Source organism: Passer montanus, unplaced genomic scaffold (assembly GCF_014805655.1).
Source record: "Passer montanus isolate IOZ18808 unplaced genomic scaffold, ASM1480565v1 scaffold112, whole genome shotgun sequence".
NCBI lineage: Eukaryota > Metazoa > Chordata > Aves > Passeriformes > Passeridae > Passer > Passer montanus.
In genome coordinates, this window is record NW_024357836.1 from 992,831 (window position 1) to 1,004,059 (window position 11,229).

Genomic DNA, 11,229 nt, shown 5'->3' on the forward strand with positions numbered 1-11,229 from the left:
CCCCCCCCCCCCCCCCCCCCCCCCCCCCCCAAAAAAAAAAGGCTCAGCTCGGCTCCCACCAATTGGGGGGTCCCGGAGGGATTTTGGGGGGTCCCGGGGGGGTTTTGGGGGGGGTCCAGCACAGTGAACGCAGGAGTTTATAGAGAGCTTTCCAGAACAAAGCTACGGGAACAGCCACACGATGGCCAGAGATAAACACGGGGACCCCCCGCACCCCGAAACCGGGGGGGGCTGGGACCCCCCGCACCCCGAAACCGGGGGGGCTGGGACCCCCCGCACCCCGAAACTCCGGGGGTGAAAAGGGGTCTGGGACCCCCCCGTACCCCAAAATCAGGAGGGTACAGAGGGGTCTGTGACCCCCTCCCCGCACCCCAAAATTGTGGGGGGACACAAAGGGTGTCCCCAAGCCCCCCCACGGGGTCACCCGCCGTCCCAGGTGACAGAAGGGGAGAGGGGGGTGTCCCCAGCACCCCGAGGTGACACACGGTGACACGGCCACACGCGGTGACACACTGCCGTGTCCGAGGTGACACGGGTGACACACAGTGACACGGGTGACACGGTGCTGTCTCTCAGCCGCTCTCCCCATCACTTGGAGGTGACACAGGTGACACAGGTGACACACGGTGTCCCGCCGCTGTCGCTCAGCCGCTGTCCCCATCACTCCGAGGTGACACAGGTGACACACAGGTGACACATGGTGTCCCGCCGCTGTCCCTCAGCCGCTGTCCCCATCACTCCGAGGTGACACGGGTGACACACAGGTGACACAGGTGACACACAGTGTCCTGCCGCTGTCCCTCAGCCGCTCTCCCCATCACTCTGAGGTGACACACAGGTGACACGAGTGACACAGGTGACACACAGGTGACACACAGGTGACACATGGTGTCCTGCCGCTGTCTCTCAGTCGCTCTCCCCATCACTCGGAGGTGACACGGGTGACACACAGGTGACACAGGTGACACACAGTGTCCTGCCGCTGTCCCGCCGCTGTCCCTCAGCCGCTGTCGCTGCCGGTGCCGTGGCGGCGGGGGCTGCAGGGCGCGGTGTCGCCGCTGTCCCGCGGTGTCCCCGGTGCCGTGGCTGTCCCGGGGGCCGTGGCTGTCCCCGTGGCTGTCCCCGGGGGTGTCCCCGTGCCCAGGGCCCGGGCCAGCAGCGCGGGCAGCGCCTGCAGGAGCCCCCCCAGCGCCTCCAGCTGCGCCTCCAGCGCCCCCAGGCGCTGCCCCAGCTCCTCGTGGCGCTCCTGCAGCTCCGAGAGCAGCTCCAGCATCACCGACTGCGCCTGCGGGACACGGACAGCGACATGGGGGGACCCCGAAATGGGGGGGGTGGGGGGACCCCAAAACATTGAGGGGTGGGGGCAGGGGAACCCCAAAACCACGGGGGATATGGGGACAGGGGTCACCGACTGCGCCTGCGGGACCCCCAACGGGGGCACGGCTCAGGGCACCCGAACGGGGGGGACAAGGAACCCCGAAATGGGGGCGGTGGGGCAGAGGAACCCCAAAAACACGGGGGTATGGGGACACGGGTCACCGACTGCGCCTGCGGGACCCCAAATGGGGGGCACGGGTCAGGGCACCCCGAATGGGGGGGGGCACGGGTCAGGGGGACCCCGAAATGGGGGGCACGGGTCAGGGGGACCCCAAATGGGGGCAGGGGGACCCCAAAACATTGGGGGTGTGGGGGCAGGGGTCACCGACTGTGTCTGTCAGACACCGACCCCGAAATGGGGGGCACGGCTCAGGGGACCCCGAAATGTGGGGGGGTGGGGAAAGGGGGACCCCAAAACAACAGGGGCACAGTCAGCAAGACCCCAAAACAATGGGGGTTTGGGGGAAGGGATGGCTGTGACCCCAAAACAATGGGGTTTTTTGGGGCTGACCCCACAATAATGGTGTTTTTTGGGGCTGACCCCACAATAATGGTGTTTTTTGGTGCTGACCCCCCAGCAATGGGGTTTTTTGGGTCTGACCCCACAGCAATGGGGTTTTTTGGTGCTGACCCCCCAGCAATGGGGTTTTTGGGAAGCAGCTCACCTTGGCCAGGTCCACCAGGGTGTTGGCCTGGTCGTTGAGTTTGCGCTGCTCCATCTTCACACTCCTCAGCCTGAGGGGACAGCGCCAGGCTTGGGGACACGCCCGGGAGAGCTGTCACCCCCCAGGAGCGCTGTCACCCTCCCAGAAGTGCTGTCACCCCCCCTGGAGTGCTGTCACCCCCCAGGAGCTCTGTCACCCCCCAGGAGCGCTGTCACTCCCCCCCCAGCAGCGTTGTCACCCCCCAGGAGCACTGTCACCTCCCCCAAGAAGCTCTGTCACCCTCCCAGAAGTGCTGTCACCCCCCCTGGAGTGCTGTCACCTCTGTCACCTCTGTCACCTCTGTCCCCGGTTTTGGGGTGTCCCCCCCCCATTTTGGGGTGTCCCCCCGGGTTTTGGGGTGTCCCCCCCCCATTTTGGGGTGTCCCCCCGGGTTTTGGGGTGTCCCCCCCCCATTTTGGGGTGTCCCCCCGGGTTTTGGGGTGTCCCCCCCCCATTTTGGGGTGTCCCCCCGGGTTTTGGGGTGTCCCCCCCCCATTTTGGGGTGTCCCCCCGGGTTTTGGGGTGTCCCCCCCCCATTTTGGGGTGTCCCCCCGGGTTTTGGGGTGTCCCCCCCCCATTTTGGGGTGTCCCCCCGGGTTTTGGGGTGTCCCCCCCCCATTTTGGGGTGTCCCCCCGGGTTTTGGGGTGTCCCCCCCCCATTTTGGGGTGTCCCCCCGGGTTTTGGGGTGTCCCCCCCCCATTTTGGGGTGTCCCCCCGGGTTTTGGGGTGTCCCCCCCCCATTTTGGGGTGTCCCCCCGGGTTTTGGGGTGTCCCCCCCCCATTTTGGGGTGTCCCCCCGGGTTTTGGGGTGTCCCCCCCCCATTTTGGGGTGTCCCCCCGGGTTTTGGGGTGTCCCCCCCCCATTTTGGGGTGTCCCCCCGGGTTTTGGGGTGTCCCCCCCACCCCAAACGTGGCGAAGCTGGGTGGGGGAGGGGAGGAGGGGCACTTACTTCTGAGCTCTGCGGGGGCGGCGCGACAGAGACAAAACAAAGGGTTAAACCCGAGGGGACAGCGCGACAGCGCCACCACCCCCACCCCGAGGGACCCGAAGGGACCCAAAGGGACCCAAAGGGACCCCCTGGCCCAGCCGGGACACCCCCACACCCCAAACCCCACCCCGAAGATGGGGGGGCCCGGGGGTCACCCCACAGGGCTGGTGGTGCCAGCAGGGGTGAGGGACGGGGACAGGGACAGGGACAGGGACGGGGACACAGGGACAGGGACGGGGACAGGGACAGGGACAGGGACAGGGATGGGACAGGGACAGGGACAGGAGAGGCGGGGGACACAGACTGGCACAAGGGGACAGGGATGGAATAGGGGATGGGGACAGCGGATGGAGGACAAGGACAGGGGACAGGGGATGGGGACAGAGAGAGAGGAGAGAGGACAAGGGAATGAGGGACAGGGAACGAGGAATGGGGACAAGGGCAGGGGACAAGGGCAGGGGACAAGAATGGGGTAGAGGACAAGGACAGGGGAGTGGGACGGTGGAATGGGGGACAGGGGACAAGAATGGAGACAAGGAATAGGGACAAGGGCAGGGGACAAGAATAGGGTTGGGGACAGTGGACGGACAGCAATGGGGACAAGGCCAGGTGCCAAGACCAGAACAGACACCAAAACCAGGTGACAAACCCAGCAGAGACACCCGCCAGGGCGACAAACCCAGGCCACCCCAAGGGCGAGCAGCTGTCACCCACCCGGGAGGGGCCACACCCCCTTTGGGGACAGGGCGCTGGCCGGGGGAGGTGACAAGGAAGCAGGAAAAGCGGTGGCACTTACTGATGGATGGCTTGGAGGAACTTACGCTGGTGGGTCCGAACTTTGGCGTGGTCGATCTTCTTCACCAGCTTGGTGTGCTTGTAGATGAGCCACGTTTCCCTGAGCACGTTGGCAGCGGCGTTCTTCACCTGCAACCCCAAACCCCACCGGTCACCCGTGAAGGGACACCAAAATTGGCTTTTCCCCATTTTTTTCCCATTTTTTGGTGGGTTTTTCCCAGTTTTGTAGGTTTTTTTCCCAGTTTGAATTGGGTTTTTTCTCAATTTTACATGAGTTTTTCCATGGTTTTTAGTGGAGTTCCTCTTGGTTTCGATGTGGTATTTCCAGGTTTTAAGGAGGTTCTTCCAAGCTTTATAGGGTTTCCCCCATTTTTCCCCAGTTTTTATGGGGCTTTCCCCAGTTTTTAATGAGTTTTAAAGGGATTTCTCCCAATTTAATCAATTTTAATGAGGTTTTCCCCAATTTTAACTTTTTTTTTCCATTTTTAGCAGTATTTTCCCCATTTTAATAAGTTTTAATGGGGTTTCCCGCAATTTTAACAGGTTTTTTTCCATTTTTAATGGGGTTTTCCTCCTTTTAATGGAGTTTTCCCCAATTTCAATGGGTTTTTTCCCATTTCAGTGGGTTTTAATGTTTTTAATGGGTTTTTACCCATTTTAATCAGTTTTATTGTTTTGGGGTTTTTTAAACAATTTTTTCCCCAGTTTTAACGGGATTTTTCACATTTTAATGGGTTTTAATGGGATTTTTTCTAATTCAGTTTTTTCCTATTTTTAACGGGATTTTTCCCATTTTAATGGGTTTTAATGAGATTTTTCCCATTTTAATGGTTTTTAATGGAGTTTTCTCCAATTTTAACCTTTTCCCCCCAATTTTAACATTTACCCCCCATTTTTAACGTGGGGTTTTTTTTAATGGGATTTTTCCCATTTTAATGGGTTTTAATGGAGTTTTCTCCAATTTTAACCTTTTCCCCCAATTTTAACATTTTCCCCCCATTTTAAACGGTTTTTTTTTCTTATTTTTAATGGGATTTTTCCCATTTTAATGGGTTTTACTTTTAACAGCTTTTTTTCCATTTTAATTGGTTTTAATGGGGTTTTCCCCCAAATTTAACAGGTTTTTTTTCATTTCAAACAGGACTTTCCCCATTTCAATTGGTTTTAACGGGGTTTTCCCCAGTTCTAACATTTTTTCCCATTTTTAGCGGGATTTCCCCCATTTTTGGGGCCGGCCCGCGGCCTCACCCGCTTGGTGAGCTGCGTGTCCATCATGAAGTTGTGGACGTGTTTCTCGGCTTTGGTCAGCTCCAGCTTCCGGGCCACCACGGCCACCACCAGCGCCGTGCAGCCCGCGCCCTGCGGGGACAGGGGACAGCGTTGGCCCCACCCCTTCATTTGCATTTTTGCATTAATTTGGGTTTTTTAAAAAAAATATAAAAATAAAACACGGCAGGAGTGTGAAATTCCCAACTCGCTTCTCAAGATGGGATTGGAAATAATCCCTTTTCCCAAGTGGAAAATGTCCTCGCGGTGTCCCCAGGGCAGTGCCACCTCATGGTGTCCCCTCATGGTGTCCCCACACCAGTGTCCCCTCGCCTGTCCCCACACGGTGTCCCCTCTCAGCGTCCCCCGCCATGTCCCCAGACGTGTCCCTCTGTCCTCTGCCTGTCCCCTGCCATGTCCCCTTGTCCCAAGCCGTGTCCTCTGCCTGTCCCCAGCCTGTCCCCAGGCTGTCCCCAGGCTGTCCCCAGGCTGTCCCCAGGCTGTCCCCAGGCTGTCCCCAGGCTGTCCCCAGGCTGTCCCCAGGCTGTCCCCAGGCTGTCCCCAGGCTGTCCCCAGGCTGTCCCCAGGCTGTCCCCAGGCTGTCCCCAGCCGTGTCCCCGTGTCCCCAGGCTGTCCCCAGGCTCACCATGATGCCGGTGAGCAGGCACACGCCCTTGCCGCAGTAGGTGTGTGGCACCATGTCCCCGTAGCCGATGGACAGGAAGGTGATGGAGATCAGCCACATGGCCCCCAGGAAGTTGCTGGTCACCTCCTGCTTGTCGTGGTACCTGCGCGGGGTGGTGGCACCGCTGTCACCACTGTCACCGCTGTCACAGAATTCCTCCCCCCTTTTGTGCCCATGGCGGTGGGTTCGGGGCGTTGTCCCCAAGATGGAATTGGGGACACCATGGGGATGTCCCATGGCCAGGCTGTGTCCCCCGGGGACAATGAGGGGACAGCACAGAGGTGGCACTGCTGTCCCCAGAAGCGCAGGACAGCGATGTCACCGCGGTCGTTGACTGCCCCATTTCGTGCCCGTCGCGGCGGGTTTGGGGCGCTGTCCCCAAGCCAGAACTGGGGACACCATGGGGATGTCCCACGGCCGGGCTGTGTCCCGTTGGGAGTGGGGTTGGCGGACACTGAGGGGACAGCACAGAGGTGGCACCGCTGTCCCCAAAAGCACAGGACGCCGATGTCACCAAAGGCCACCGCGGGTGGCAGCGGGGGGACAGCGGGGGACACTGCGAGATTCCGATGCCACAAACACGGCGGTGCCACCACCCCCCTGTCCCCAAGGGTGGGGACAAGCCTGGCTGGGGGACACGGAGCAGCGGCCAAGCTGGGCAGGGGATGGGGACATGCGGGGACATGGGGTGGGAAAAGGGGAAAACGGGGTGGGAAAGGGAAATGGGATTGGGAAAGGGAATGGGATTGGGAAAGGGAATGGGATTGGGAAAGGGAATGGGATTGGGAAAGGGAAATGGGATTGGGAAAGGGAATGGGATTGGGAAAGGGAAATGGGATTGGGAAAGGGAAAATGGGATTGGGAAAGGGAAATGGGATTGGGAAAGGGAAATGGGGTGGGAAAAGTGAAATGGGGTTAGAAAAGGGGAATGGGATTGGGGAAAGGGAAAAGGGACAGAGGAACCAGCCCGGGTGGGGGCGTGGGGTCTCAAGCGTCAGGAATTTAGGATTGCTGCTTCCCAACCTGCTCTGGGCTTGGAACCTCACCCGGCACCGAGGGACACCGCAGGGACAGGGCGGGGACAGCCCGGGGCGAGGGGGGAGGTGACAGCACGGTGACAATTCCGGGACCCGCGTTCCCAAGGAACACTCGGGATTGCCCCCAGGACCCCAAATGGGGATTGGGAAAGGGAATGGGATTGGGAAAGGGAATGGGATTGGGAAAGGGGAAATGGGATTGGGAAAGGGAAATGGGATTGGGAAAGGGAATGGGATTGGGAAAGGGAAAATGGGATTGGGAAAGGGGGAAATGGGGTGGGAAAAGGGAAATGGGGTGGGGAAAGGGAATGGGATTGGGAAAGGGAAATGGTATTGGGAAAAGGGGGAAATGGGGTGGGAAAGGGAAATGGGATTGGGAAAGGGGAAATGGGATTGGGAAAGGGGAAATGGGATTGGGAAAGGGAAATGGGGTCAGAAAAGGGGAATGGGATTGGGGAAAGGGAAAAGGGACAGAGGAACCAGCCCGGGTGGGGGCGTGGGGTCTCAAGCGTCAGGAATTTAGGATTGCTGCTTCCCAACCTGCTCTGGGCTTGGAACCTCACCCGGCACCGAGGGACACCGCAGGGACAGGGCGGGGACAGCCCGGGGCGAGGGGGGAGGTGACAGCACCGTGACAATTCCCGGGAGTCGCATTCCCAAGGAACACTCGGGATTGCCCCCAGGACCCCAAAACGTGCGGGAACAGGAAGGGACAAAAGTCGGATCCCAGGAGCAAAAAAACCCTTTGGAGACTCCCAGCTCCTTGTGGGGTCTCTCTGAAAGTCCCCCAAAGCCACCACGGAGGTCCCCAAGGCAGGGGACAGCGGGGAGGGGACAGGAAGCAGCTGCTGAGGTTCCAAGAGGAAAAAGGCTCGGGGCCCCTTTCCGCGCCCCCCGCCCGCCCCCGGCCGCAGCCAATCCTAAATCCTGGGGGTCCGGGAGCAGAAGCCTGGGGCGGGGGACAGTCCCTGCGGGCACTCGGGACGGTCCCCGCGGTCACTCACAGTTTGTCCCTGCAAGCAGCAGAGCGGGCAGGGAGGGAAAACAACAGCGGTTAATGCGCGACCCCCGGGGGCTGGGGGGGCTCGGGGCCAGCAGGGGCGGGGACACGGCGGGGACATCCCGGACACCCCGCAGGGACATCCCGGACACCCCGCGGGGACATCCCGGACACCCCGCAGGGACATCCCCGACACCCCGCGGGGACACTTTGGGCACCCCGCGGGGACATTCCGGACACCCCGCGGGGACATCCCCGACACCCTGCAGGGACATTCCCGACACCCCGCAGGGACACTTTGGGCACCCCGCAGGGACACTCCCGACACCCCGCGGGGACACTCCCGACACCCCGCGGGGACATTCCCGACACCCTGCAGGGACATCCCCGACACCCCGCGGGGACATTCCGGACACCCCGCAGGGACACTCCTGAACACCGCAGGGGACATTCTGGGCACCCTGCGGGGACATTCTGGGGACCCCGCGGGGAGCAGCTGAGGAGCGCCCTGGAGAATCCCCTCGGTGGGAATATGACATTCCCGGACCCCTCTGTGGGACCCCAAATTTTTGGTTCCCTTGGCAGCTCCAGCTCTTTGCACCCCTCTGCAGGACCCTCAACCTTCAGACCCCTCTGTGTGACCCCAAACCTTTGGTTCCCTCTAAGGGACCCCCAGTTTTGGTCCCCTCCGTGTCACCCCCAGCCCCAGCAGGCCCCACCCCAGGGTGACACGGCGGAGCTTGGGGACAATCTCCCCTGCCAAACCCCAAACATCCTAACCATGGGGGTCTCCCACCCCTCAAACCCCCTCGACACCTCCTCAGCTGCACCCCCACCCTGTTCCACCTAAACCCCCTCACTCAGAACCCTCCTTGAAAACCCCAAAATGGAACCCCTAAAACACAACCTTTGTGTCCACCCACGAAAACCCCACAAAACCCCCATGAAAACCCCAAAACAGAACCCCTAAACCACGGCTTTTGTGTCCACCATGAAAACCTCATGAAAACCCCAAAATGGAACCCCTAAACCACAGCCTCTACCTCCACCCATGAAAACCCCACAAAAACCCCATGAAAACCCCAAAATGGGAACCCCTAAAACACAGCCTTTATCTCCACACGAGTTAATTTGAGGCGTTTGATTCATTTAAGAGGGCATTTTAGTTAATTGCAGCGCGATGAAGAAGACGCGCTCCGAGGTCATGGTGATGCACCAGTCGTCGGCGCCATTGTCCACCATGAACAGCTGTGGGGTTTTGGGTTAATTTGAGGGGGTTTTGGCTAATTTGAGGGAGTATTTTAGTTAATTGGAGGTGTTTGATAAATTTGAGAGGGTATTTTGGTTAATTGCAGCGCAGTGAAGAAGACGCGCCCCGAGGTCACGGCGCCGCTGTCCACCATGAACAGCTGTGGGGTTTTTGGGTTAACTTGAGGCATTTTGATGAATTTAAGGGGCTATTTTGGTTAATTTCAAGAGGTTTGGGTTAATTTCAGGGGTTTTGGTTAATTTGAGGGAGTATTTTAGTTAATTTGAGGGACCTTGGGGTTAATTTGAGGCATTTGATAAATTTAAGGCGGTATTTGGGTTAATTTGAGGAGGTATTTTGGTTACTTGAGGGGGTTTTGCGGTAATTTGAGTTTTGGAGTTAATTTCAGGGGGAGTTGGTTAATTTGAGGGGTTTTGGGTTCATTTGGGGAGTTTTGGTTAATCTGAGAGGATATTTTGGTTAATTAGAGGAGGTTTGGTAAATTTGAGGTGGGGTTTTTTTGTTAATGTGAGACTTTCTTGGTTAATTTGAGGGGGTTGTTTTTGGTTAAATTAAGGGTTTTTTTGTTAATTTGAGGGGGTATTTTGGTTAATTTGCGGGGTTATTAACTTACGGGGTATTAACTTATGGGCTATTAAGTACGGACTATTAATAATAACTTATGGACTATTATTTTAAGGATGACTTTTTTTACTATAAACCCAAAACTTCTTTTTATTTCTTTTTAGGACCAGAGTGGTCGGGTTTTTCCTTTTTTTTTTGTTTTTGGGTTTTTTTGGTTTTTTTTTTTTGTTTTTTTGACACAGGGACAGTCTGGTGCCACCCCGGGGACCGACGCCAGCAGCTGCCACCCCAGCCAGGTGCCACCGCGTGCCAGGTGCGCTCACCTGGATCTCCCTGGCGTGGTACATGACGATGAGCCCCAGCAGGATGAGCGTCGAGAGGCTGATAAGGCATTTCAGGGCGAACGAATACGACGACTCCTACGGCAGCACCGCCACACCGTGAGATCAGCCGGACCCCGGAGCCCCCCACCCGCGCCCCGAGACCCTCCCCACCTTGGTGTAGACCCCCCAGGAGAGCTCGGTCTCGGTGACCATCACCACGATGCCGAACATGCCGAAGATGAGCGCGTAGTCGCTGAGCCGCTTGCGCTTCTCGAAGAGCGCTCGCCGGTGGCCCAGCTTGTAGCCGATGTTCTGGTTCCGCCGCTCCTCCGCCGCCCCCGGCCCCGGCGGGGCCGCGCCGGGCCCGGGCTCCGCCGCTCCGGTCTGCTCGGGCCGGGACACCACGACCTGCAGGCGGGGGCTGGGGCAGGGCAGCGGCGGCTGCGGGTCCCGGTTCGGCGGCTGCGGGTCCCGGTGCGGCGGTTGCGGGGTGCGGGCGGCGCTCGGGGGTCCCCGTGCCCGCGCCACCCCCCCATTGTAGCGACAGCTGCTCATGGCTCTGCTGGCGACAGCACCGGGCGATCCCGCATGGCTCGGCGGCGCGGGGGCGACCTGCGGGACAGGGGACACGCGGGGGGACACGGTGGGTGGCCGGGGAGGGGACACGGGGGCGGGGGGATCCCGCGCGGCCCCGGTGCTGCTTCCCCGGCGCGGAGCGGGGGGCCCTCGACGGCGGTGGGGACATGTCCTGGCCGTGGTGACACGCAGTGACCACAGGGACACGCAGTGACCACAGGGACGTGTCCTGCGCGTGGGGGGACACAGAGTGACCACAGGGTCACGTCCTGCCCGCGGGGGGACACGCAGTGACCACAGGGACACGCAGTGACCACAGGTCCGTGTCCCGCCCACGCGTGGCGCTCGTGGGGGACGTGGCCGTGTCCTGCCCGCGGCGGGGACACACCGTGACCACGGGCACGCGTCCTGCCCGCGGGGCCGTGTCCGTGTCCGTGTCCTGCCCACGGAACCGCGTCCCGCCCCCCCCGCTGCGGACACGGCCGCCAGGACACGGCCACCCTCGGCTCCCGGTGGCCGCTGTCCCCTGTCCTCTCCCCGCAGCCGCGGGACATCCCCGGTCCCGAGCGGCGGCTGCGCGTCCCCGCCGCCCCCGGTGCCGCCGTGCCCGGTGCCGCCGCCGTGCCCGGGGGGCTCCGCCCG

General features: G+C 60.1%; 1 protein-coding gene across 1 annotated transcript in view; it reads right to left on the reverse strand.

The window, feature by feature from the left end:
* Positions 1-745: 745 nt before the first annotated feature.
* Positions 746-11,229, reverse strand: part of KCNN1 (potassium calcium-activated channel subfamily N member 1) — a 17,195-nt gene continuing 6,711 nt past the window's right edge. Inside the window, exons 3-11 of the mRNA XM_039733345.1 lie at positions 10,183-10,623; positions 10,012-10,107; positions 9,014-9,102; positions 5,779-6,124; positions 5,115-5,225; positions 3,868-3,995; positions 3,033-3,041; positions 2,043-2,112; positions 746-1,285 (exon numbers count right to left, since the gene is read on the reverse strand). Coding sequence (XP_039589279.1) covers positions 1,001-1,285; positions 2,043-2,112; positions 3,033-3,041; positions 3,868-3,995; positions 5,115-5,225; positions 5,779-6,124; positions 9,014-9,102; positions 10,012-10,107; positions 10,183-10,566 — 1,518 coding nt within the window. The 5' untranslated portion in view covers positions 10,567-10,623 and the 3' untranslated portion in view covers positions 746-1,000. The remainder of the gene's footprint in view (positions 1,286-2,042; positions 2,113-3,032; positions 3,042-3,867; positions 3,996-5,114; positions 5,226-5,778; positions 6,125-9,013; positions 9,103-10,011; positions 10,108-10,182; positions 10,624-11,229) is intronic.